This window comes from Tiliqua scincoides, chromosome 3 (assembly GCF_035046505.1).
Source record: "Tiliqua scincoides isolate rTilSci1 chromosome 3, rTilSci1.hap2, whole genome shotgun sequence".
In the NCBI taxonomy this organism is placed as follows: domain Eukaryota; kingdom Metazoa; phylum Chordata; class Lepidosauria; order Squamata; family Scincidae; genus Tiliqua; species Tiliqua scincoides.
The window spans coordinates 100,130,393-100,157,828 of NC_089823.1; the positions used below are offsets into that span (position 1 = coordinate 100,130,393).

The 27,436-nt window shown below is 43.5% G+C and overlaps 1 protein-coding gene across 3 annotated transcripts in view; it reads right to left on the reverse strand.

Annotated features, from left to right (window-relative positions):
• Positions 1 to 26,807, reverse strand: part of TPP2 (tripeptidyl peptidase 2) — a 55,567-nt gene extending 28,760 nt beyond the window's left edge. For all 3 annotated transcript variants that reach the window (XM_066619330.1, XM_066619329.1, XM_066619331.1), the window contains exons 1-12: positions 26,642 to 26,807; positions 19,835 to 19,963; positions 16,657 to 16,752; positions 15,608 to 15,712; positions 13,357 to 13,481; positions 12,791 to 12,954; positions 10,660 to 10,814; positions 8,809 to 8,885; positions 6,625 to 6,752; positions 4,861 to 4,960; positions 3,299 to 3,447; positions 1,945 to 2,060 (exon numbers count right to left, since the gene is read on the reverse strand). In XM_066619330.1, the coding sequence (XP_066475427.1) occupies positions 1,945 to 2,060; positions 3,299 to 3,447; positions 4,861 to 4,960; positions 6,625 to 6,752; positions 8,809 to 8,885; positions 10,660 to 10,814; positions 12,791 to 12,954; positions 13,357 to 13,481; positions 15,608 to 15,712; positions 16,657 to 16,752; positions 19,835 to 19,963; positions 26,642 to 26,803 (1,506 nt within the window). In that variant the 5' untranslated portion in view covers positions 26,804 to 26,807. The remainder of the gene's footprint in view (positions 1 to 1,944; positions 2,061 to 3,298; positions 3,448 to 4,860; positions 4,961 to 6,624; positions 6,753 to 8,808; positions 8,886 to 10,659; positions 10,815 to 12,790; positions 12,955 to 13,356; positions 13,482 to 15,607; positions 15,713 to 16,656; positions 16,753 to 19,834; positions 19,964 to 26,641) is intronic.
• Between the last annotated feature and the right edge of the window lie 629 nt (positions 26,808 to 27,436).

The following is a 27,436-nucleotide window of genomic DNA, read 5'->3' on the forward strand; positions in this document are numbered from 1 at the left end:
TTTTGTATGTCTCAATCTTGTACCCCCTCAGGTGTCTAGAAAAGAGGCGCCTGAGGGGGGACATGATTGAGACATACAAAATCATGCAGGGGATGGACAGAGTGGATAGAGACGCTCTTTTCCCTCTTGCATAACACCAGAACCAGGGGACATCCACAAAAGCTGAGTGTTGGGAGAGTTAGGACAGACAGAAGAAAACATTTCTTTCCACAGCGTGTAATTAGTCTGTGGAACTCTTTGCCACATGAAGTAGTGATGGCATCTTGCCTGGATGCCTTTAAGAGCGGATTGGACACATTTCTGGAGGAAAAGTTCATTACGGGTTACAAGTCACAGTAGGTATGTGCAAGCTCTTGGTTTTAAAGGCAGGCTGCCTCTGATTGCCAGATGCAGGGGAGGGCACCGGGACTCAGATTGTGTCTGTTGTCTTGTATGCTTCCTAGGGCATTTAGTGGGCCACTGTGAGATACAGGAAGAACTAGTTGGGCCTTTGGCCTGATCCAGCAGGGCTCTTCTTATGTTCTTATGTTCCTAGAGAGCCCTCATGAAGAAAGCTGTATATATACCTGTCAGATAAGTGAAATAACAGAAGAAGCCAAGGGGAAGGGGGACTTGTAAACAAAGTTCATCTGGGGAATTAATGCTAAGGAGTAGAGGTGGGAGACATTTCCCTTTAGAACAGAAGAATATTTGGACTGGCACTGCAGAGGATGTTTTCCTGGAGTGATTTTATGCTTTAATATTTTAGATTTCATTTAAAATTAAGTTTTTGTATTTTTACAATGGTTTTAAAATGGAAGCCAATTCTCAGTTAAAAACCACAAGTATAATAAAAACAACCACTCGATCACATGGCTTCAGAAAGAACTCTGGGGATTTTGTGCAGTTTGTAGCAAGTGGCATGAAAAATCACTACAGGTGAAGCCTATTTATTCACGTGAGTGCCGCTGGAGCGATTGAGACAGCGTGATTAATAAAAAATTCGTTATGCTAAATTCCATAGAGTCACACAAATACGCTGCAGCTTGACACTTGGGGCTGGAAGGAAACTAAGGCAGCTGTTATCAATCCTATCCCCTCCTTCGCCTCTCCCTCCTCAGCCCTCCCTGTTGTCAGCTGTCCCCGCTTCTTTCACAGGTGAGATGTTGAGCTTTTAAGAGTCCAGTCCTATGTCTGCCTACTCAGAAGTAAGTCCCATTCTAGTCAATGGGGCTTACTCCAAGGAAAGTGTGGATTGGATTGTAGCCTAAATCTCATGCTTTGGCTTGCTGGGAAGACTTGCTTGCTGGGCTGTTTTGTTTCCGCCTTTTTGCAGTGTTTTGGGCTGCCTGGAAATGGATTGAAACACCAGCGAAGGGCAAAGGAGGCAAAGGTGTGTGTGATTTTCAGTTCCCCCCCACCCCATCGCATTGAGACAAATCCGCAGATAAAAAATTCATGGATAAATTGGTTGCACCTGTATTCTATAAACTTGTACTCTATAAACTTCCATAATAGGAGGGATTGAATACTGCCTTGATAAATGACGGCTATAAGTAAGATATCAAAAGAACATTTAAAAGATGAACAAGGAAACTGATATTATAGGAAAATTGTCTATGAAATAAAAGAAACCAGTAAAGCCAAGACAAGCTAGTATAGTAAGAGACATGCACATGATAAAGATAATTTCAGGCACTTTCTCAAGTCCTAGACACAATTCAAGTCAAACATTTCTTTTGCCACGTTGACATTTACAGGCAAACCTCTATTTAAAGCGAGTTGAAAAGGAAGTGAACAAAGGAAGCAGTTTCAAAGAGCAAACAGTAAGTGCAGGGAAAAGATTACAAAACTTCCAATATTGGTATGGAGCTACATTCATCAACAAAAACAGGGCAACTCAATTTTTAGTGGATCTAACAGATGGCATGCCTTTGACTTTTTTCAGCATTAATTTATAGGTACCTGAATTATACCATGTCCTTGAGCAAACACATGAATGTTTTCAACCTTTACTGCAGTATTTTCTAGTGCTCTTCTGACTGAATGAACAGTGTAACGTACGTCATTAGCTTTGAGTCCTGCAGCAGAAAAAGGGAGGTATAGTTAGAAAAATGGTCCTCACAAGCAAATCTACATCAATGAACTTTTCTTACAGATAGAGGTAGCTCTCAATTTAAGGAAGTTATTTTCCTGCAAAATGGGATGTATTTCAAAAACATGTAAATAAAAATCAGCTTTCCCAATGAAAACTATGGGATCGGCATGTGTTAGGGGAATAGCCCACAAGCATTCACACTGACAAATGGTGATTGTGGTGGCAGGCTACTGGGAGCGAGGCTGTGAATGCTGATGGTTCACTGGCCCAAGCAATCACATTTGGTGCTGGGGAAGGGAGGGTGTGCTGTTCTTAAACTCCAGGAATAAGTCTTGCCCTCTCCCTTACCATTCCTCAAAGCTGTGAAAACTCCCACATTCTTACTTGAATCCTGGAGGAACTTGACTCAGCTCTTGGGATCTCTGGCTGCAACGCCACATCTCTTTCTGCCTCTTCTGAGTTTTTTTGCCCCCAGTCCTGTCTGGCTGGTAGACAGGCAGACTAGAATGGACTATACCTTGAATCAGAGGCAGGCAAGCAAAGTCTGTTCCAGGCAGATACAGTCCATACCTGCTTGCCAGCCAGACAAGGCTGGAAAATAAAACTTCAATGCCTAATAAAGGTTTTTGAAATTGAAAATAAAACTTAAAAGAGGCAGAAGGAGACAGGGCAATGGCAAAGGCAGTCCCGAGAGCAAAGGCAGGTTCCTCCAGGATTCAAGAAGGAGCATGAGAGGTTTCACAGCTTTGAGGAAGGGTGGGGGGGGGGAGGATTCGGAGGTGGGAGCCTCATTTTGCAGGTTTAAGAATAATGCACATGAAACATGTGCCCCTAGCACCAAACATGATTGACCACTGATGCCATCTGGGCCTGGATCCAACCATCCAGGATTGCATGGGCCACATTTTCACCTCTCCCCTCTAATGCACTTTAAAGAGTCTTTCTGTGAACTTCAAAGTGAGTAACAGTGACCAATCGTCAAGCCATTTATCAACTTCAGAAGAAGGTGTTCAAGTAATTCTTGCATTAATAACTTTATTATTGTAAAAACAAGCCAGTGCAAATTGCACTTCTGGTATTAATTTTTAAATTATGCTATTTCAAAAATTGGTAAAATAAGACCATACAAATTGAGAGCTAACAGCTTTTGGGTTTACCAAAATACAACTGTTCTCAGTTTATCACCATCTCAAAGGAAGAATATCATTCTCTGCACATTACCTGATAGTACTAGAGCAATGCCACCACATGCATTGGGTGAAGACATTGATGTGCCATTCATGAGCTGTGTCCCTCGTAAAGTCCAGTTAGGTACAGAGGCAATAGCACCTCCTGGTGCACTGATGCTCACTCCCAATGCTCCATCAGTACTGAAATTAACAGAATATAGCATTACATAATACAGTAAAAACCCTTATTACCCTTTAAGGTTTTTAATTATTTCCCAGTCATGTAGAGAAAAGTATCATACAATATCCTAACTGCCATGAGGGCATCACTTAAGAGTTTATAGGCATTTCCTGAATGGATGAAATCTAAACCCTCTCTCAACTCAATGTGCCCTATCACTTGAGAGATTACTATTTACCAAGTATAGTGTGAGCATAACCACTTGATAAGCTGGTTGTTTGTATCTAGTGACATCACTAGGGAGGTGCAGACCACATTTGGTGATGCATTGGGGGGGGGGGGGTTGTTAAATGACTACTAGTCAAAATTGTGAAATCTTGGTATTTTGGAATAATACCACCATGTTATATAACAATCAATGTGGAATTTCATGCAGAATGCAATGAAAAAGGCACATTTAAATATCTGTATTCTATCAAAAGGTATGGGCAAATAACTAGAAAAGGAAAACAACTGTCTAATGTAACAAAAAATGGATTTTCTTACCTCAAAACTGACCAGTGAGACTGATTATTCTGAGAGCCAATGAGGTGTTATTATGACACAGCAGGGAACCAATGAGGTGTTAATATACGTCAGCTCTCATTTCTATGGATCTGAGTTAATACTAGAACTCTTATTCAGTTGTGTGACTGCCATCAAGTTGGCCACTTTTTGTTGTTGTTGGTAACTGATTTGATGGGTGACCTGTACTGTTATATATTTTTAAAAATACATAAATTTAATGAAGGTTATACCAACCCTAGCGATGCTACTGCACTTAGGTTGCGCATATGATATTGTAATTTATTCTGTATGGTCTGGTATGGGAGGAGGTCCACCATGCAGATGATATAATCAGCTCTCATACTGGGTGACACAAACCCTAGTGACACCTCTGATCATCCTGCACAATGGCAAGGATCATGATCACTTACCTCCTCTCTCAAATTCCTGATTAGGAGCAGAGTGTGTAAGAATACTTCTCACTACTTAGCAGGATAATAGAGATAATTAGCTTATCAAGAGTTTATCTCTTAACATTTTGTATTATGAAGTTAAAGGAGAAAAAAAGAAGCCCAATGCCAGGTAGTTTGGAATTCCCAATGATAACACTTCTTTTTCATAGAGGGAAAAGATAAGCTGTAGATAAGCCTTAAGAATTGGTTCCAATTATGAAGCCTTAAGAATTGGTTCCAATTATGAACCATTATTATATGGTTCCAAATATGGTTCCAATTATGGAATTATGGTTCCAATGATTCCAATTATTATAAATTCCAAAATCAGGAAAGATCTTTCAGAGCTGCATTTGAAATTCTTTTCAAACAGGGTAAACAAAGAATACAAATTATGTGATACATTTCCTATGACTTCATGAATACTTTGCTTACCTTGGCCCTCGAGATGACCATGTGTACTGATTTGCAGGTAGCTTCTCTCGCAGTGAATATTCAGCAACCATCATATCAGGCGACACATAAGCACCAACACCTGTAAAATTATTTTGCATATTCAAGCCAACTATCATCTGCTAGAGGCTATTCTCAAAATTCTACCTACCAAGAACATTACAATTTCAAAATTTAAAAAGTGTTCATGGTAACTGGCCTAACTTTAGAAAAGCAAAATATCAGATGTAAACTGAAACACTATTTCTTTCTGATTGAGTATGAGGACTTGCCAGGTGAAGTGAAAACAAAAAGCTGCAAGCCTACACAAAAAACTATGGACAAATCTTTTCACACATTTGACAAAACCACTTCTTCAGCATATTTTTCAATCTAGTGCACCTGCATAGAAAGTAACGTGCCAAGTTGGCAATGGTGGCAAGAAATGACATTTTATTCATTGCATCTGATATTTCCACTGCATCCTTTACTAGAAGATATGCCATCTTGCCGTAGTAAAGTATGCTCGGATCATCTTGCAGAATGTTACTGCAGTGGGCTCTACGTGAAACTGCCTTTGAAGACTATTTGGAAATTATAGCAGATGCACAATGCAGCTGTCTCCCAGTTAGCTGGGACTGGACATTGAAAGCATATGCATTTTAATTTATATGCCACCCTTCAGTTAAAGGCTTCCAAGAATGTTCCAAAAAAGTTAAAACAGTAAAAATTCAATGTTAAAAACAGTCCAGAAGCAACATGATATGACAGTATGATAAAATGTTGCAGGGCACAAAACAATCAATTAAAACCAGGTAGCAGGAAAATCTGGGCAAATAAAAAGGTCTTGTCACTGAGAAGATGCCATTCTAGCCTAGTTACACTAGAATGAGACAAAATTCAAAGTGCTGGTCCTGACCTACATCTTGAGCTCAGGGTTAATTATGGAACCCTTTCCCTATGCAAGCTGCCCCACTTGTTCATACGAGCTGATCTGCTGCACCTCTCTCTCTCTCATAAAAAGTTGGTCAGGGCAGGGTTTTTTTTTTTGTCTATGGAGATGCCATAATGCAATTCATTCTCCATAGAAATTAGGCAAGTTGTCTCATTGTATAGCTTCAGATTAAGCAAAGACTGTTCTGTTGTCTTTCCCTTTAATAGATGGGTAAGTATTTTAGCCTTCCATATTTCCAATTTTAAATCTGCCTTAAGAGTAAAGCTGAAAATTATTTGGAGTGTTTCAGAGGAAAGGTAATTTAGAAGCATGAAAAATAAAAATTTCCATAAGTTTCATAGATCTCATTTCTGAACGAAATACAGAATTTATAACCCTCTGGCTGTAACCGCATTATCCTACTCTACAGGTCATCAATACAAATCTGATCTGAAGCTGGCAGTTCTGACAAAATTTTACTTTATACATCCCAAAAATCTCAGTGCAATCTACCCATTAACTTAAGAACTACTTGATTTCGGACAGGGCAGAACTGGGCAGCAAATGCTGCATGACCAGCTCCATGTTTATGTCCAATGTGAAACCTTGTTTCCAAAACTGATTCTTGCAGTCAGGCAGGGAAAAGAAGATTTGGGAAAAGGCTGAAGTGCTGATTAAAAGTGGTGATTAAAAGAAGGGGGTGGATTCTACCTCCCCTCCAACACATGTCAGAAGCAAACACTGGATTGGAAACCCCACATTTAGGCCCACCCTCAGCAAAATATGTTTCTTTTGATCCTTATGAAGATTGTTACTTGATTAAAAATACTTGCCAATCACACTTGAAGTAGTTCCACCTGGGCATCCAACTGTTGATAGACAGGGACCATTGTTCCCTGCACTTGAGACATAGATTACATTATGTTTCCACACAGCTTCATTAATCACTTCACAAATTCTCCTGGAAGAGAGGCAAGAAAGGACAAACTAGTTAAACAATTCTTTCTACTTCCATCCTCTTCCACCTATAAAAAAAATCAAGCAGAAGTGAAGAGGCTTTCATTGCATAGACCCCAACATATGACCTACTGAAGTAGTACTCCATGAGGCTACTCTCTGACTTTGTAGCTTGCAACACCCTGCACACTCAGGGCCCAATCCAGAGAAGTGTGTGCCAGCTCAACACTGGTGCACACTGTCACAAATGTGCCATAAGGCAAGTTTGCCGGCATTAGCGCCAGCCCAGTGGCAGAGCTCTGTCTAGTACCAGCCGATGCTGTGACAGCACTGGCTGGAGGCCAGGCGGTAGAGAGGTAAGTTGGGTTGGGGGGAGGTGGGGAGGAGGAGTTCCAGGGCGGGTGGAAGGTGGGGGAAGGTATGGTAGGAGGGGGGTGGCCCAACACGAGGAATCCTTACTCTGTGCCAGCTTAAATAGCTGATGCAGAGTCAAGCAGCCCCCTTGCAGGGTTGCTGCCCTTACTCGAGAGAAGGGAATAAATATCCCCTTCTCTTGAGGAGCAATTGCCAACTGTCGGGTGTGCTCAGGGTGCCACGGCAGCCCTGTGCACCAGGCAGCTTAGGGCTGGCCTGCCCCTCAGCAGTTAGTGCCATGACCATATGATACAGAATTTGGAGAGGATGGGAATTTGTACAGAAAATGAGTAGCATTTCAGAAAAAGCAACAACAGATGAGCAGCCTGGCCTGATCATCTAGATTTATCTGGGATCATAACCAAAAATCCTGCCCAACAAATTGTCCAGCAAACACATAGGTATTTCTAAATTCAAAAGTTACTGCTTAGAAGGGAATGGACCCAAACAGACAATGAGTCAGCTGGCAACATAATGTTCTGTTCTTTGGAAGCTTCCAAACCATGTGAAAATGTAATATTTAACGTGAGTGTCATTTCTGTGGAAAGCATTTCAACAACACTGGATGACCAGACACTTCAGCAGGTACACCAAAAGCTTAGCCTCCATTGTAGTTCAAAATCACCCATGGACATAGCCATGACCAAAGCCCTCAATGTACTGCATTACAACAAGCACAACCTAGACTTCTGTTTTCTTTCTAGGACTCCATGACCTGTCAGAACATCTGAACAGAAATCCATAATGCATTGCCTCTACTTCTTAATTTGCAGTTTCTTGTTGGAAGCTGCCTTATACCAAGTCAGGCCTTTAGTTCAGCTCCCAGGGAGCTTGAGAACCACTGTAAGTCCTTGCAGGGGAGGGGAGGGGGGAATACAGGGGGGGAGGGGGAAAGGGGGGCACAAGAACTGGCATGCACTTACCAGCCCCTGCAATTGCAAACTGGAAATGGGGCACTATTGCTCCAACTTTCACTTTCTACAGCTCGGGAAGCCCTGCGGAGGGTTGTGCAAGGCTCCCTGCACCCCCAGGAGGCTGCAGCAGGGACTGGCAAATGCATGGCAGTCCCTGCGCCCCCCCTTAGTGACACAACCCTGGGGATCACATTGCCTCCTTCCCCCCACCCCTTAAGGGGGCAGAGTTCAGGGCCCTCAGGCTGGGGCGTTACAATACCCCAGTTTGAAAACCACTGCTCTAGTCCATCAAGCTCAGTATTATCAATGCTGATTGACACCGGGTCTCTACACTTTCAGACAAGAATTTTTTCTTAGACATGACAGTGACTGAGCCGAGGACTTTCTGCATGCAAAACGTTGGTATACCAAGAACTGCAGCAACTCCTCTCTTAATGTAGCAAGTAAAACACACCCTACTTTTGCAGTCTCACTGACCCCCTTCACCCCAGTTACTGTTTTGTTCCCTTGGCATCCCCCAATTGCAACAGTCACCTCTATTCACCTTGTCCTAGCTTTGACAGTTTAATGGCTTGAGGGCACAATATTCCTTCCTGGATTATTCAGTTCAAACAAAGAGAGCTCCAAGTAGCTGGTGCTAAAGTCAGTTCCTGGAATAAAGAAGCTGGCCGTCCCTGACAAAGTACAAAGCAATACAGTAGCAATACAGTTATAAAAACATACTTCACTCACCCAGAATTTGGCCAATGGGTTGCCTCTCCATAGCTGTAGTTGACAAGGTCACATTTGTATTTTATTGTTTCTATCATCTGTTAGAATAAAAGAACTGATCAATCAAAACCACAATGTGTACAATGGCACTGTCTGTGCAGAGAGAACTATCATCAACAAACATAAACAAGCCTCTTTCATTTATTATTTTCTAGAAAGCACATAGTTAAAAACTTGATCCTGAATTCTCCCTCAATATTTTAGTAAGGCAGCAATTCATCCTTTAAATCAGAGACAACCAAGCAGTGGTCATGCATGATATCCAAACCCCATACCGTCTGAGAGGTACTATCCAGCTGGACAGTGTCACTTTCAGGCTGCCCTCCCAGTGCCCTCTTGTACCTCTGAAGTTTCCCTTCTCACAATGTCTCCCTGCCACCCCAGTGAAATGTCCTAGAGGCCTCAACAAACAGCAGAGGCCTCTTGAGTGAGATTTTCATTTCGTGCAGGTTATTTTCTGGGTCAGAAATGATATGATTTGCAGTGGTGGTGGTGAAGGCTGCATTTGGGCTACACCAACAGGAAAAGTAAAAAAAAATGCTGCTGACCAGAAAAATCACAGCACCACTCTCAATTGCTTCCCATTCAGTCAGCAATTCTTTCAAAAATAAATGAGAGGACATCCAGGAAAATCTTCGGGGGGGGGGGTGAAGATAAGTTTTTCCTCCCTCTCATAGTTCATAATTAAACTATGAAACTATAGAAGCAATGGAATACCCTCCATCATAAAGTCTAGTTAGTCCCTACTCTACACACCTTCAAAGTACTGATAAAAACCTGACTTTTTCGGAGATCAGGGGGTGAGATGATAGGGTTCTATGAAGACCTTTAGTTTGAATATTTTTGTTAATATCTGCCTTCACACATTTTATAAAATGCTGCTTTGTTCTCCAAGTCAACTTCAATTTCCTGCACAGAAAGAAGTGGGGATGTTTTCAAATAAATGTAATTTGCAGGCACAAAGCAGTGACTACCATTAGCTTAGATGGCTTAAAAAAATTAAATAGATTAATGGAAGACAAACCAATGAATAGCTGCTAGTCACAATGTGTACCTACTATCTCCAAGTTGAAAGGTCAACTTGGCATACTGCCAAATAACAGTTGTAAAGGAGCAGCTATGGGACAGAAGTATGCCTTCTGCTTAAGAGCTTTCCAAAAATCTCTGAGATAGCCACTGTGGGAAAACAGGATGCAGAGCTAGAAGGTCCTTTGGCCTGATCCAGCACAATTAATCTTATGGACGATGTGTGGCAAACAACTATGGGGTGGGGGGAGAAAGTGGCAACACCATGGCCAAAGGCAGAGAAAACATCTGGGCCTCAAAAAGCTTGGCTGTGGAAGATTTAACCTTCCAAGCTGAAGAAGGTGGCCACCATTGCTTCAAATCAAAACAGTAAACCCTTTTATTCTGGGTCACTCAAGTTACCGCTTAAGACTGTTTAGCCCGTTTCTGTGTACATTCATGCTGGCCACAATGGGGTGAATTCAGTAAACAAATAAGGTGGGGAGACACGGAGCTTAATATTCCAAGATAGCTTTCCAACAAGGAAGACTCTTGTGACCTCAGGTGGTACGAGAAGACAGAAAGCATGAGCAAGCAAGCATGCCCAATTACTAAGCAATTATTTTTAGGTTTAAATGTAAATTCTAAAGCTTACAAACTTTTGCTTCCTCTGTAAAAAAGGAAAAACAATTTAGACAATTTCATACTAAAAAATAGACAGTCCACACCCTCCCACAACTATACACTTCTATATCATATATTATGTATGGCTAGATTTTTTCATCTATTAACTTAATCAAGACTTACAGCTCTTATAAGACCAGTGCCAGTTTCCATCGTGCTTAATCTTGTATCACCAATCTTGATTGCAAGGATTTGTGCACCAGGAGCCACTCCATTGCGTTCTGGGTCATCTGGAAAATGGCCAGCAGCTATACTAGCAACATGTGTTCCATGTGCTCCTGAGGAAGCAAATACAGCACATGTTAAAAGAGATAATAAATTGATGAAATGAAATTGCCTAACCCAGTTGATGAAATTGCAAAATAATTTCTCTTGCTACACTTCATACTTGTACATATATATAATTTTCTACAAGGAAAGTTATTGTTAGTGGTGAACTTGTCACTGACAAGAGCCCTGGCAGTATATTTTGACAATGTCATGTTAAGTGTGATTAAAATACACTTTTTGCAGCTATTCTACAATTTTTACATTTATGTTCCACACAATATTTGCAAGAAGGCCATTAATGTTACAACAGTAACAGAAACAATTTTAAAATAACTTAAAAACATTTTAAAAGGTGAAAAGACATCAATAAATTAAGCCAGTGATACCCCTTCTGTTCTACAGAAAGAGCTTATGAATTTCCCACTTAGATAATTGTTTTGAGCCTATGTGCTCCTATGCAAATACAATGTACATATATGGCTATAATTCCAAGTGTTCAGTGTTGTTTCTTCATGCAGCACATAATCTGAACACACCAGAGCACCACTACACTGCCCTGGGTTAATTAAAATATGCCTAAATTGTGTGCGGAGTTGCCCTTTAGCATACCTTACCACTTATTGAAAAGGTCTTTGTAGTCAAGAAGCTAAAAGAATTGGTTTATTTTAACTGACTAACAGCCCATTCCTGAACAGTGTGCGCCGGCTTACCACCGGCTAAGGCACGTTTGCAGGTCCTACCACCAGGCGAGCACTGGGCTAGCACCAGGTGGCCACAAGAACTCCGCCACTTGGTGGTCACGCGGACCAACAAGTAGCTGTGAGGTAAGTGGCGGTGTTGGGGGAGGCGGGGAGGAGGCGTCCCGAGGAGGGGTGGTCTGGGGGGGTGGGGAAGAGGTGTTTCGGGAAGGGGAGATACAGGCGGAGGGTGGGGAGGAGGGAGGAAGTGTTCTAGGGGAGAGGGGGAGGCAGGACCTCCACCGGATCCAGAGCCTCAGTGTCGGGCTCACCACCCAACACGGAGACTCTTGATTCTCTGCCAACCTTTTGAATGGCGGAGAATCGAGTGCCTCATTGTGGGGCATTGCACAAGATAGTCCCCTTCTCCCAAGGAGCCGCCGGCGGCTGCCCAGAGCACATAGGATGCAGCAGCAGCCATTTTCGGCGCCACTGCAGCCCCATACAGCTCAGGAATGGGCTGAAAAACAGTGGATCTCAAACGTTTAGTACCAGGACCCACTTTTTAGAACAATCTGTCCAAAATCCACCAGAAGTAATGTCATTAACCTGTCAGTGATATCATGGCCGGAAGTGAAATCATCAAGCAGGAAGTGCTGTCCTGAAAATGCAGCAAGCACTGAAATGGCACCATTTTCTCTAGTTAGATGGACTATAAATTATTTAATAAAATTATAAATAAAGGACAACAAAAAGGGGAGATGAGATGGGGACCATTCTGGTAGCCTTGCATTCCTCTTGCCTGATCTTCAACAGGAGCCAAGACACAGTTGATTACTTGTGAGTAAATGCAACTGTATAGCTTAGTTTCCCTTTCCATAGGGCTCAAAACATTTGTCAGCTTGGAGGGAGGGACTTCCTTCTCAGGTTTTTTGGAGACATGTTCATTGGATCAGGACCATTCTGGTGGTGTTGGATTCCTCTTGGCCCTCCCTTTGCAATAGACCAAGGCATGGTTGTCTACTCATAAGTGAACACAGTGTGGCTCAGTTTCACTTTACATAGGGCTCCAAGCATTTTCCTCCTCAGCTGGCAGTTTGTCAGCTGCAGTTTTGCAACCCACCAACAATCAGGTCGCTGCCCACCAAGTGGGTCAAGACCCAGTTTGATAAATCCTGCTCTAAAAAATACTTGAATTTTTGTCTTTTCTCATTGGATTTAAATACTACCTACAACAAGCCTTCAGGACAGAGCAAGCCTATACATTTATAGGAATAAAGATACTTGAGAATTGCTTTAAAGCTTACCTCCACTTGTCACAATTGAGAGCAGGTTCCCGTCATCATAAATATTGACAGAATAATTCAACATCTCTGATGTGCCAAAAGATCCATATTCTTGAGCTTCTTTATAGTTTCGTAAAACAGTACAAGTAGATAAGTCACCAGTTTCACTTGAATCTAGGCACACTCTATGGACAGAGGAAAAAGGCATACACACCTTACTCAGATTATCAGCACTACACAAAAGAATGGATTATTGCTCTCCCTCGTCCTCCATGCAGGTGAGCAGAAAGCAAAGATCTTTTCACCTCCCTTAAAGCTTTAAAAGCTGAAAATGGTACAGCCCACTTTCTTCTTTGAAAGAAGTGCCAAATGGGGAAAAAAATTACACCCTTTACAAGGTCTTCATCCTTTCCCCTGGAAACATAGCAGCTCTGGATAAGTGCACCCTGGTCATGCATGCACTGTTAGTTGTGAGTGAGACTTCTCATCCACAAGATCATTACAAAAGAGATGTGTAAATCCAGTCATGTGCCATTTTAAAATCTAGGATTAATTTAGAAAAGAACATTCTCTCTGTCCAAAATTACCTCCAGGTTTCACCATCATGCCACACCAAGCAGTCGTACACAGGACCAGGATCATTATATTTTTTCTCAAAAGAGTTCAACAACTCCACTTGAGTCTGAAGTTCTTCCTTCATTAGCTTGCTTTCCTAAAAGACAAAGTCCTTCATAAAATATGCTAAACATGGAATCCTAGTTCCACATATCTCCTGCTGCATTGGGAACTGGTGTCACAAACTGCACACCTCCCCCAAAAGAGGATGTCGTCTATCTGCAATATGTTGCTTTGAACTGATGCACATTCCTACATTCATCCCCATCTAAATATTCGGCACCCAATCATATGGTAACAACTTGTTTATATGCAACTAGATTTGGATCTGTGCCAGGATAACAGGTACTTAACCCATTTTTGCCCAGCCCACAGGTGTACACATTTGGTCCCTGTTGTGTATGTACAATGTTGGGCAGAAATGGCTTGATGTGAGCTATGCCACAAGTGGCCAACAGTTTGATATACTGTGAAAATAATCATATTATCAAGGCTCCTTCAAGTATATGGGCCTCAGTTCAGACGCAGTCATGCTGTACAATGTATAAGCAGCCTATGGCTACAGATCCACATCTGATCACACTGCATTAGAAAACGCATACCCTCCTCCACAGCATTTATCACATATGTTCTGAATAGGGTTGCATTCCTGTGCAGGGGTAGATTTACAGCTTGGGTGTTCTCCTGGATTCACAGCTGGTGTTGGGTGTACATGTGTGTGGGATTGTATGGTTGACTGAATTTATTGATGTGAGCCACCTGGGTACTTTGTTAAGGGGAAAGCAAGATAAAAATCCTTCAATAAATTAAGAAACATGCAGCTGCTCCAAATGTCTATTTTACACTGAACACCAATCAAAATAAATGTTTCCACCATGCTGTTACAAAGTAAACCCAGGTAGTCTCCTTAAGGAGAGAGTTCCTTAAGATAGTTGTGTTACCACAAGATTCGCACACATGCACATACACAGCACTGCAGATTTAACCCATCAAAACAGAGGGATTCAAAGCAGGATCTCACCTGCTCATCTCAACAGCTAGAGAGGCAACAGACTGTATGCAGACCATAAAAGAAGGTGGCAAAAACTAAATTACACCAGGTTCAAGATATTTAAGGCTTTAGAATTCAACACCAGTACCCAGAACTATGCCTGGAAGCTTGCTGGTAGCAAACACACATGAACAAACAAAGCTATAATATCTCTAAAATTTAAAAATGGGACAAAATTGCTGAACAGCCTTAAGAGAAGTCCCATCTATTCTGCACTAAAACAAGCTTATATGTTCCAGACAGGCATTAATCCCCTTTTGGGGCAGTGAGTGTACTACTAGCAACTGGTAAAAGCACTTCTAGCTTGGTCATGACTGTTGATCCAGGATCAAGACTGAATCAAAGAACATATGCAAGAAAAAAACCCTGAAAATAATTTGCTCAAGTCATTTAGCCCTAGTTCCCACAGTCTGTACTGATTATTGATGATAATGAACCGTGAACAATTCACAAACTATTTAGTACTTAGCTAAGACTTTGAATTTCTTTGTTGTGACGTCTACTAATATGCCATCCTGAGAATTAATTTCATATTCAGAAGCAGTCTACAGGTTTAGGATGCAATAAGCATATTTAAAGCTAAATAATGATATCTGGGAAACAATTACATTCAATACCTTTGCAAATACAGTCCTTACAAAATACAGGTACAAGTACTTACAAGTACAGTGGAGCCCCCTTATCCATGGGCTCAGCATCTGCAGGCTTGACTGAACAAGCTTCCCGAGCCCCCGCTGGAGGACCGCAGAGGACATTTTGGGTGAAACCAGAAGTACCTTCCAGTTGCGTCCAGGAGGGTCTTTTGAGGTGCGGGGAGGCTGTGTGCAGCCTCAGGTCTCCCAGAAGCTTCTGGGAGCTTCTGGAAGCTTCTCCCAGACCTGTGCTTCAGGTCTCCCAGAAGCTTCTGAAAGGCACTACTGGTTTGTAGGCAGGCACATCCCCCCATAAATTTCAATATCCGAGGAATTCTGTATCAGTGGGGGGGGGGGGTCTTGGAACAGATTTCCTGCAGATACCAAGGGCCCACTGCACAACAAAAATTTGCATCAATATTATTTCAACACCCAAAACAACTGCTTAAAGTTGTAATTCAATGGAGTTGGTTTTTCAGAACAGATGTTTTAAAAATGTATTTTAAAAGTAATTTTAAAATAACAGTAACTAGTGCAAACCTGTGACGGAGAACTGTGAGCAGCTTCAAACTCATCTTGTTTCCTACAGGCTTCTGCTAGCACCAGTCTCTGAACAGGATCCCAAAGTTTTTCCTTGCGTTCTTTCTGCAACAGGTAATAATCAGTTTAGTATTAGCATATGTGTATTCTGTGAGACAAATACATCTCTTATCACCAAGAAACGCAAAATGCTAATGTAAGACAGGAAGAATAACAATTTTTAGCTCTATCCTTGTACCCCGCCTTCTAAAATCTCCTTTAACTTCCTTGAAAGCTAGGTACTTTGCACATACAAACATCAATAGAAGGAAAATGGAATTGCTGCCGAAGTCAAGATGCTGCTGCAGGGATATGATACACATATCCCATGTATGTATCTGCATGGGAATCTCTTTCTAGCCCCTACTATTCTGACAGAAATGAAGAAAGGCAACTTCAGGTCAGGTCTTGGGGAAAAGTAATGTTACAGGGGGGGGGGGGCACTTGCAGTGACACAAGCACTGTAGTAAGAAGGAGGAAGAATAAAAAAGTGTATAGACCAGTGGTTCCCAAAGTGGTGGGTCATGACCCACCAAAGGAACCAGGCCATTCCCCTTAAAGGGGCCCAGAAATGGGTACCTGGGGTGCCACAGTGATCGCAGCACTGCGGGGACCAGGGGCTTGCAATCCTACCTGGGGGGGTCGCACTGTCAAATGTCCAGTCAAATGGTTTGGTACTATATGAATGAGCCTGGAACAAGCTTTGGACCTGTATACTCCCTCCTTCCTCTCCTGTGCCACATTTCCTTCCCTGCTTCCCAGTTTGTCTCAATCTAATTTGAAACATGAGACATGACAGCAAACTACTGTTTATGGCAAACCAGGAAGGGAGGTAGAAAAGTGCAGTGAGAGGGAGGGGAGTGGTGAGTGGAAGTAAGCATGTGAGTACAGGATTCATTTACATAGTGCCAAAGTACCTTATCGCATTAGACTTGATGGAGTATATCTGCAAACCAGCATGAAAGAATTAAAATGTTGGACTATGACACGAAGATGCAAAGAGGGATTACCTGTATTCGCTCCTTAAGAGCTTTGGGATAGAAGTCATAACCATTTTTTAAACCAATGTGATATCTTCCTGTTGGATTAATCCAGTCTGTTGGGATCTGGGGAAATAAAAAGCAGTATTAGAAAATCTAAATATTTTGGTCTGATACTACCATATGGCTTAGTGATACATGAACAAACCTAACTGAGCAAGAAGTTTGCCAGATGTTCCTTCCTCCTCTTGTGTACAAGAGGATCAGAGTAAATGCTTTTGCTTTAGAGTAGGGGTCTCCAAACTTTTTGGCCAGTGGGCTGCATCAAATATCTGGTGTGGTGCAGAGAGCCAGAAAAAAAAAATTTAAATATAAAATTTAAATAAATAACAGATGGAACTTAGATGAGTGAATAAATGAATGAATGGGCTCATTCATTCAACCTCCCTGGCTCTCAGAACACCCTTCAGACACAATGAGTGGGCCAGAGGCTTTCAGGGGACAAAAGGTTGGCCACTGGCCGGAAAGAGGCTTGCTGCGGGCCACATCTGGCCCCTGGGCCGGGGTTTGGAGACCCCTGCTTTAGAGCATACACACTAGTTCATGAAACTATATACGATGGTTTAGCATTATGATAATACACCTCAACTGAACAGCCACAATATATTATGGTGGTTTTTATCAACAAGAACTACACCCCATGCCTATGCAAATCTCACTCAGAAGAAAACTTCCACTGTGTTCAGTGACGCTTACTCCCAAGTAAGTTTGACTAAGATCTCTACACCCAGTTTCAACAGCAAATTACACTAGTTCACAAACAGTGTTAGCAAAGAACAGTCCAGCACAGAATTTGTAACATAGGTTGGACTGCTTATCATGAAGTATAAACAAACAGGAAGGGAACCAAAGATAGGAGATGCATATGTGACAGAGAACTGCCCACATAGCCAGTACTTTGCACACAGTATTTACTGGAGCAGTTCCCAGTGTCAACAAGAGAAAGTGCTTTTGAAAAGTAGTTTGCCTCTTGAGCAATGAAAACTGCTGATGTGCATGCCACAGCAAAGCTCCGGCTATAAGAATGGTTCTCTCATTTATACTAGCTTGTCCATTCTCAGGCCTACATTCACAAACAAGCCTGCAAAAGAAGTCACATGCCAAGTTGTCCAGACTCCTAGAACTTGATAGTAGGATTTTAAGACTGCTACAGGGGCTGATTCCTAAGAATTGAGTCCTCACTCCATACTCTGAAATATCTTCTCAGCCCTGAGTTAGATCAAGGATATCATTCGGGTTGTTAAATTCTTCGAGGATCAACATCTTTGCTTATTTAGTTAACTAGCATTATTCCCATGCTTCACTATGGCATTAAACTACCTTAAATTCATTTTTACTCCAATAAACTTTCCATTGATTGCAATGAACAAACAACTATCCCATGTCAGGCAACACCCTATGATAATTGAAAGTCATGGTTCCATTGAATTATTTTGTTTAATAAATAGTTATTTTTGTATTTTGAATTGGTTTTGTGCTATAATAGCATAGCACCCATGCTTCGCAAAGTTATTTGCAAAAATAAAGGAAAACAAATTAAGAAAAAGTAAAAGTAGTTCGAATAAAGCAAAGCATGTTGATGCAGAAAAATGATATGAAATTTGAAATATAACATTTGATGATGAAGAAATAAAGAATGCACTGGAAAAAATATCATGAAAAATACCTACGACCTTTGGTTCTCTTCTTAAGGACTTATTTGTAGACTATATTAGTGGCTCCCCTTCAGGTGCTAGGATCACCAGACTGCTTGGTGAGCTCACTCTGGAGCAGCCCACATAGAACAGCCCATGTGAGAAGCAGTCTTCCCACAAGTCAAACCCTGCCACCTTCAAAGACTACCCTAAGGACTTGCTAATGGTCATAGCAAAGCCTTATAAAAGCATTAAAATCTGCACTTCTGGTTTCTCCGTGAAAACCGGAAGTATCATTTTTTTTGCTATTTTTCATCATTCTAAGCCCAGCAGAGCCTGTGGGTAGATGTCTGTGGCCTCTGCCAGGCTCAAAAGACCCTCCAGAGGCAAGGAGAGCTAGTTCCCTTTGACTCCAGAAGGTGGGAATGGGGCATGGGGATCCCTCCTGCATCCGCAGGTAAGTGAATCCACAAATACAGGATCCACGGATATGAGACCCCCCTGTATATGGAGCGGCATTTCTCCAGAAGAGCAGGGTCTAAGTCATGTTGAGCTTTGAAGGTCAAGCCCTGTCCTCTGAAACGGACTTGGAAACATGCAGGCAATCAACATGGATGCTTCAGAACAGGAGTGCCCAAACCCTGGCCTGGGGGCCACTTGCGGCCCTCAGGGGCTCCCAATCCGGCCCTCGGGGAGCCCCCAGTCTCCAATGAGCTTCTGGCCCTCTGGAGACTTGCTGGAGCCCATGCTGGCCCAATGCAACTGCTCTCAGCATGAGGATGACTGTTCAAACTCTCACTTGATCTGTGGGATGAGGGCTCCCTCCACTACTTGCTGTTTCATGTCTGTGATGTAGCAGTGGCAGCGAAGGAAAGGCTGGCCTTGCTTTGTGCAAGGTCCTTTATAGGCCTTGAGCTACTGCATGACCATCATTCATTCATATAAGGTCCATCTCTAATAAATTCATTTATGTAAATTTATTCAAATTTTAAATGTAAACTAATTCTTTTTTTCCTGGCCCCTGACACAGTGTCAAAGAGATGATGTGGCCCTCATGCCAAAATGTTTGGACACCCCTGCTTCAGAAAGATGTGTAACAGTTAAAATTCTAGCAGCTGTTTTGGAGTGACATGAAGTTTCTGAGCTGTATTCAAAGTCCCACACAGACCACATCAGAATAGTCCAATCTGTGTATCCTCATCAAGGAAAGGATACAGCAGGTGGACCAGGCAAAGGACATTCCCAACAAATTGAGGTTTACTAAAGCAAACTGAAAATATGCTGGTAGGGAAGAAAGCTGATTCCTAAAGATTTCAACTACCTGAAGTTGAAACAGTGTACGCTCAATGGTCAGAACTAGATTCAAATAAGCATTAAAACTCTTACTGATAATATTACTAGCTCTCAGTTGCATTCCCTCCACATAACCTGTTGTAAAAAATAAATACAATTTTTGTTTCCAAAGCAACATGACACCAAAAATCTCTCTGTGTTTAATTCCAAATAACATTTACCTTCAGAGTTCTTCCTGAAAGACCAATGATTTCTCCATCTTTTGGCTCTACAACAGCTGAGGTGTTTACATCACCACTGCCTGTTGTATCTATTATGTCAATTATCTTGGGCTTCCCATCAGTTGTAATCTATATGATGAAATAAAGAAGATACAATTAACATAATTATGAATACAATATTCTAGTACCTAAAGCCTAAGTATGAACTTCCAGCAGGTGCAACTCTTTTGTTTGATTTAGCAAAGTGTCAGATTTTGTTTTAAGAAATTATTCCTTATGCAATATGAAAAGAGAATTGAAAAAGAAAAACACACAAGCATACACAATACACAACATTAATACCCATGAACTGAGTGTCCCTAAAACATTAATTAAGAGCATTAAAATTTTCCAGTGACACATCAAGCACACTGATGTTTCTTAATAATGAGATAACAACAGATAAGAACAGGTAGCATGAAATGGAGTAGGAAGTGATATCACCCAGAAAAAAAGTCAACAAACAGGATATCAGCACAAGTAGCAACAGCACTGGAGAATAAGAAAAAGAACAGATCTTAACAGAGACAGGATTGTGACACAAATGTACTGAATTTAAACCAGACAAGAAGGCAAAGAACAGCCAACTTATTTCAAAAGGTTTAAGAACCACCTGCAGTTAGTCAAGCATCACATAACTGGCCATTGTTCAGCCTAACACAGATGATATGTAGAAGTAAACATTAAGCAAGGGTGCAACTGAGCAATGGGAGTAGGACTATACTCAGGTTCACAATGGAGCACAAGGAGCAACATTAGTCATTCAAGCATTGTGCAATAGACAGTGCTGCAGGTTTCTTATGTTCCTTATAGAAAAGGATGACAACCAAAAAAAAGGTTACCTGTCTAAATTGTAACAACAGTCTAGTAAAGATGAAACTTGTATATCTACCAGTAATGGGGAAAAAAAACCTGAAACCCAAAGAGTTTTAATTCTGAGAGTGGCAAGAAGGGATTTTTTGCTCCTTACCTTATTTGTTGGTGCACATACGCAAACACACACCCCAAAATTGGGATGTGTTAATTTCACACAACTGAAAATGAACCAGAAATTTCAAAACATGTATGGACTATCCCAGGGTTTTTCGAACTGGGGCGTCACAACGCCCCAGCCTGTGGGCCCTGGCCTCTGCCCCCTTAAGGGGCGGGAGCAGCCTGGAGGCAGGGAGGAGGCAGCGGCGCATTCCCCAGGATCACGCCGCTCAGGGGGCTGCAGGAGGCTTGGGAGCACTTACCCAAGCCTCCTGCAGCCTCCCCAGGGTGCAGGGAGCCCGGTGCGAATCTTTGTTAGGGCTCCCCGCAGCAGTGAAAGTGGAGCGAGTGCGCTCCACTTCCGCTTTAGAGGAGACGGGGCGCGATCGCTCCGCTGTTAATTCACTGCTGCAGGGAGCTCTAACCCTGGGGAGGCTGCAGGAGGCTTGGGTAAGTGCTCCCAAGTCCCTGCAGCCCCCTGACTGGCGCGATCCTGGGAAACACGCTGCTGCCTTCCACCCACCCCCGCAAGAACTTACAGTGGCTCAAACTCTCCTGGAGAGTTTGAAAACCACTGGACTATCCCCTCAAGTTACTCAGATGCCTGGAATTTTTTGGTGAAGACTTTTATCTGAAATTACAAAGAACACCAAACAGCCAGACTCTGAACAATTTATCTATCTCATGAGGAAACATTTTCCTAGAAGTAAAATTTAACAGTACAGTTACACTGGACTTAATTTCAACCCATCCTACAAACTTGTCCGATCTCTATTATTTTGTTTATACACATTCGGGTGCATGACATATCTAGGATAAGACTACTGGAGTCTATCGTGTGTTTTCATCTCTCCAGGCCTGCAGCAACAATCAACCCAGTCAGGTTAAAGAAGTAAAATGTTTCTAAATTCAATTATTTCCATGACAGATCACAATTCCAACAAAGAGGCAGTGACTTTCACAATGTTTTGTTTTCTGCAAATCCCAAAAAAGACATTTTTTTAAAAGTCCTTCTTTCCAAACGAAGGAAGATTACAATCGTAACGGAACTGGACAAGGGAATATCATCATGAAGCAACTTTCTCATACAACAGAAATATAATGGAGAGCGCTACAATCCTGACATTTTCAGCATATGCTGGATAAGCCAATCTCATATCTATTCCTCCAGCAAAATCTTGCTTTCAGAGAACATGTATTTGGATTTTGAGACAAGACCTACTGACAAGCTTGATGGAAATGTATCTGCATGCTAGAAGGCTTACTAAATAGAATTACCATGTTTGTACCGAGAACACTGAAACAAGAGCTACAATCAAGTGCAAAGCTGATTGTACTTAGGTTTCCCTGAAATCTGCAGTTTTCAAACTCTCCAGGAGTTTGAAACCCGCAGTAAGTTTTGCGGGGGCAGGGAAGGCAGCAGGGGCAGGGGGAAGGATCCCCAGGATTGTGTTGCTCAGGAGGCTGCAGGGACTGGGGTGCACCCTCCAGTCCCTGCAGCAGCCGTCCCTGTGTGCGCCCCAGGTCAGGGAAAGGGAGAGTGGAGCGATCTGCTCTGCCTCCGCAAAAGCGGAGCACGATCGCCCCACTCTCCCTTTCCCTGACCTGGGGCGCCCTGCAGGTGCTTGGGCAGGGCTCCCCGCACACAGGGACGGCTGCTGCAGGGACTGGAGGGTGCACCCCAGTCCCTGCAGCCTTGTCAGAAGAGAAAGTGGAGCAATCTTGCTTTTACTTTCACTCCACTTTCACTTTTCCTGATCTGGGGAGCCCTGTCGAAGGTTGCGCAGGGCTCCCCGCACCCCCGGGAGGCTGCAGGAGGCTTGGGCAAGAGCACGCAAGCTCCTGCAGCCCCCTGAGCGGCTGCCCCCACCCCTTAAGGGGGCAGAGACCAGGACCTACAGGCTGGGGCATCGCGACACCCCAGTTTGAATTCCACTGCCTGAAACCAATGGAGTTTCCTAACACTGTGCTGGTCAATCTAATTTTATGAGGGTGTAAGCCACAGCAGGATTCAGCAGCTTGCAGAGTGGGACACAGCTCTGCCTAGCAATAGGTCAGCCCAGATGATACCACCAACCAGCTAAGCAGAGGTCCATACAGCCCTGCCCAGCAAGAGAGAAGGTGAATCAACTATCCAGCTTGGCAGCAGGTAGGTGAGAAAAGAGCTTCCATACACGAAGATGGCTGGGGGGCAGCAGCTGGCAATGCCACTGGTCACTGCCCTCTCTCAGCCAGGTCAGCAAGTAAACAGAGTCTACCTGGCCAATAGATGGTAGGGCTGGGCATTTAAAGGGAGTTCTGGGTTGTCAGGGGAGATGGCAGAAGGATAAGGAAAAGGTAAAGCCATTTTCAGTGCAAGGAGGAGGTAAGGAGGAGGACAGAATAAGGAAGAAGAAAACGAGGAAGAAGTTGGGCTCACCTGAAGGTTCTTGGAGACCTCAGAAGGCTCAACCCCATGAGGAGTACAGAGAAAAGCTTCATGAACTCACTTAACCCACCCTTAGGGGGTGGGAGAGATGATAAAGAACAAGAGACATCTAGAACACAATGCACCTACACTTCAAACAAAAGCAACATCCTATCACCTTATGCTTCTTATGAATGAAGGCGTTGCCCAAAAATTAAATCCAGATTTAATTAAATCCAGTTAAATATTCAAACACAGTAAACATAATTGTGGTTATGGAATATTACCCAATCATTAGGAAAGCAAAACTGGTTTTTTCCATCCTGAGGAACTTGTCAGTGTATCCTAAATCTAGCACTAAGACATTCTGATAATAATCTCCTTATTGATTATCTTTACTCATTCTGACTTTTAATTGTTTTAAACACTGCACACAAAACAGATTCTTTTGAAATGCTGACAACCCTGAGTTTTCCAAGCCCTATCCCCATCTTGAACTTAACCATAATTTGGTAGTCCTCTTCAGCCAATAGCAGAAAGGACTTGAAGAGGGTTAAATTTCATTTTTCTATCAAACATTTAATATTCTGAAAGTAGTGGTCAGGATGGCAAAGTGACATTTTATAAAGTGCTGTGCGATTCTTTATAATATCTTTAGTACAATGGCCAAAGGCAGTTTCTTTTCTGCAATTTAAGTACATTAAACTTTTCTTTAGGTAGCATTGGTTAACCCCATTTACCTCTTCAACATTTGTCAAGAACATCTCCAGCATTTTTTAAAAAAAACACAATCAGGGGGCCTTTCCATTTCATGTAGTTTTCCCAATGCTTTGTATACACTCTGCTCTGTAACTGCTCTGCCAGGGACACATCTCTTCCATCATTCCTTTCCCACTGAGTTGCTCACGCAACAACACATGCATTCGTCCAGTGTTATTCAACATTGGGATTGGGACTCTAATGGGGTCATGAAGCCTCAGCTGTGTGGTCAAGGCAACTTACAGGAGCGAAAAAGATTGAATACCACTGAACTAGAGCACCACCAGATAAAGGGAGAGCCATCTAGAGCAGGGGTGCCCAAACCCCGGCCCTGGGGCCACTTGCGGCCCTCGAGGTCTCTCAATGCGGCCCTCAGGGAGCCTCCGGTCTTCAATGAGCTTCTGGCCCTCTGGAGATTTGTTGGAGCCCTCACTGACCCGACGCAACTGCTCTCAGCGTGAGGGCAACAGTTTGACCTCTCACAGCTCTTGCATGAGCTGTGGGATGAGGGCTCCCTCCACTGCTTGCTGTTTCATGTCTGTGATGCAGTAGCAGCAGCAAAGGAAAGGCCAGCCTTGCTTTTTGCAAGGCCTTTTATAGGCCTTGAGCTATTGCAAGACCTTCATTCATTCATATAAGATCATCTTTAATATATTCATTTATGTAAACTTATGTAAATTTATTCAAATTTTAAATGTAAATTAATTATTTTTTTCCCCAGGCCCCCGATACAGTGTCAGAGAAATGATGTGGCCCTCCTGCCAAAAACTTTGGACACCCCTGATCTAGAGTAAGAGGAGATTGTGTCCCAGCCCTGCTCAGGTTCTTAGCAATTGTGCTAAAATAGCTCTCTCTAGTGCAAGGCTTCATGGTAACTTTTCATGCTGCAATAAGAAAACAGATTGAGCTTCATTATTCCCCTGGGCAAAAAATGCACTATAGCAAATCAATTTAAAAAACAAAGTTTCTTTGCTCTGATGATTTAAAAACAGCCTTGCTGACCTTTGTGATGTAAGATAAGAGCCATTAAGAAGACAATCCATCAGTCAGTCCTCCATCCACTCACTCAGTCCCTCCACCAATGCAAAGAGATCACCTTTCTTTCACATGCTCAGGGGGAAGAGAGAAGGATTAGTGGATTGTCAGCCAGCTGCCCTCTCTCTCTCATTAATGAGGGAACTGTTACAGGACTGTTCAGTTTTTTAAACTGATTTTAAAGGGGTGCATTTTCCCCTTCTCCAGGGATCAGCACATTCCTTCTCATTTGCAGGGGCCATTCCTGTTGAGGAGTCAAATCCATGTATAACAAGGCTGGACTTGTATTTGGTTATAGTGAACAGTGCTCCAAAGGCATATTGGGGCAGGGAGTGATGAATAGGGTCCAAGGAGGGGGGCAGGATCAACAGTAGGTCCCCAGTTTGAAACATCAGTTATTTGCATCATGGCACAAAAAAGGTTGAAGTCCTGCATTAGTCCTTAAACAATCTTGCTGTTTTTGTAGTCTACGAGAGCTACAATGTATGCCTTGTTGTTGTGACTGGTTACAATTACCTCCTAGAGTCCTCAGAGCAGCCATCTTCAGCCACTGTGCCACAGATCATCTGAAAGTGTGCCAGGAGACTTTGGGGGAAGGGTCATTTGTTAGAAGGGCCACTGGGGGATGCTAGTCCCTGCTGTGCCTGCCAATTGTCAAAGAAACCGATGGTACGCCTTAACAATTTTAGCTCCAGTGTTAGAGCCTTAGAGCAGCGATTTTCAACCTTTTTTATCCCATGGCACACTAACCAGTTGCTAAAATTTTCACAGCATACCATCTGTTTTTTGACAATTGACAAGGCACACCACTCTGCTGGTGGTGGCCTCATGCTCCCCAATAACCCTTTTAACAAACGATGCACCCCTAAACTCTGGTGGCACAACTGCAGACCACCTGCAGCACAGGACACTGACTGAAAATAACTGCCTTAGAACCTAACTCCTGCCCTTTCTACACCGCCTCACTAACCTACTCCCAGATTTCCCCACCAAACGAACTGCGTTTCCTGCCAAGAACATTGGACTCCCCTACCAATATTACTCATATTAATCAATAATTAAAACCCCCAAACTGCCTACATACATCCACAACAACGGGAGCCCAATCCTAGCCATGCCTACTCAGGAGAAAATTCCATTTCAGTCAGTGGGGCTTCCTCCCAGGAAAGTGCGTATAGGATTGCAGACTGAGATCCCACTCCTAGCCATGCCTACTCAGAAGTAAGTTCTATTGGAGTCAGTGGGGCTTACTCCCAGGAGAGTATCCAAAAGATTGCACTGTTAAGAGCCCAATCCTACGCCTGCCTACTCAGGAGTAAGTCCCATTGTAGTCAGTGGGGCTTCCTCCCAGGAAAGTGTGGACAGGACTGCAGCCCCAGAGCCCCATCCTAGGCATGTCTACTCAGGAGTAGGTCCCACTAGAGTCGGTGGGGCTTCCTCCCAGGAAAGTGTGCACAGGACGGCAGCCTTAGAGCCCAGTGCTATGCAAGTCTACTCAGAAGTAAACCCCACTGTAGTCAGTGGGGCTTCCTCCCAGGAAAGCGTGGAGGGGCTCGTAGCCTGAGACCATCCACCCCCCGCAGGCGCCCCCCTACCTGCATGCCCGGCGCTCCGGGGTCCACGCCTGTGTCCAGGACGGCCAGCAGCACCCCCCGCCCGTCGTACTCCGGGTACCGGGAGAGGAAGCCGGCGGCGCCGGTCTCCTTCTTGGGCAGCAGCCCCTGGAAGGGGAACTGCTCTTCCCCGGCCGCCGCCATGTTGAGGAAGCAAAGGTGGGGGGGAGAGACCAGCGCGCGCGCGACGGGCAGAGGAAGCGGGGGGCCGCTCGCGGTGACGCAACTCCTCTGACGAGCAGAAGAGGGGACGGAGGCTTCGTTTCCCGTAATGCGCATGCACCCCGACCTCAGCCAATGGGAAGGCAGAAGCGAGCGCACCAATCGGCGGGGCCGCGAGGAGTGACGTCACGCCTTAGCACGTCAAGGAGGGGAATTCTGTTCTGACCTGACCAGACCATGCAGGTCCAGTGGAAGTTGCTGTAGGGGAGGCAGTGCAGGGCTCTGGTTCCCTTTGGAAAGATCCAGCCCAGCCCATGCCTGCTGGTTACACTTTCCTGGGAGGAAGCCCCACTGGGCACAAGCCTCACCAGGTCTGTTCAGAAGTAAGTCCTAGTTTGTTCAAGGGGACTTACTCTCAGGAAAGTGTGGTTAGGGTGGCAGCCACTGACTAGAACGGGGCTGGCTTCTGAGTAGGCATGCTTAGGCTTGGGCTGTAAGCCCCACTGTGTTTTGCAGGGCTTACTCCCAGGAAACTGCACTGTTTCTCAAACTGTGGGTCGCGACCCGCTAGGTGGGTCGCGACCCGCTAGGTGGGTCGCAAGCCCATTTCAGGTG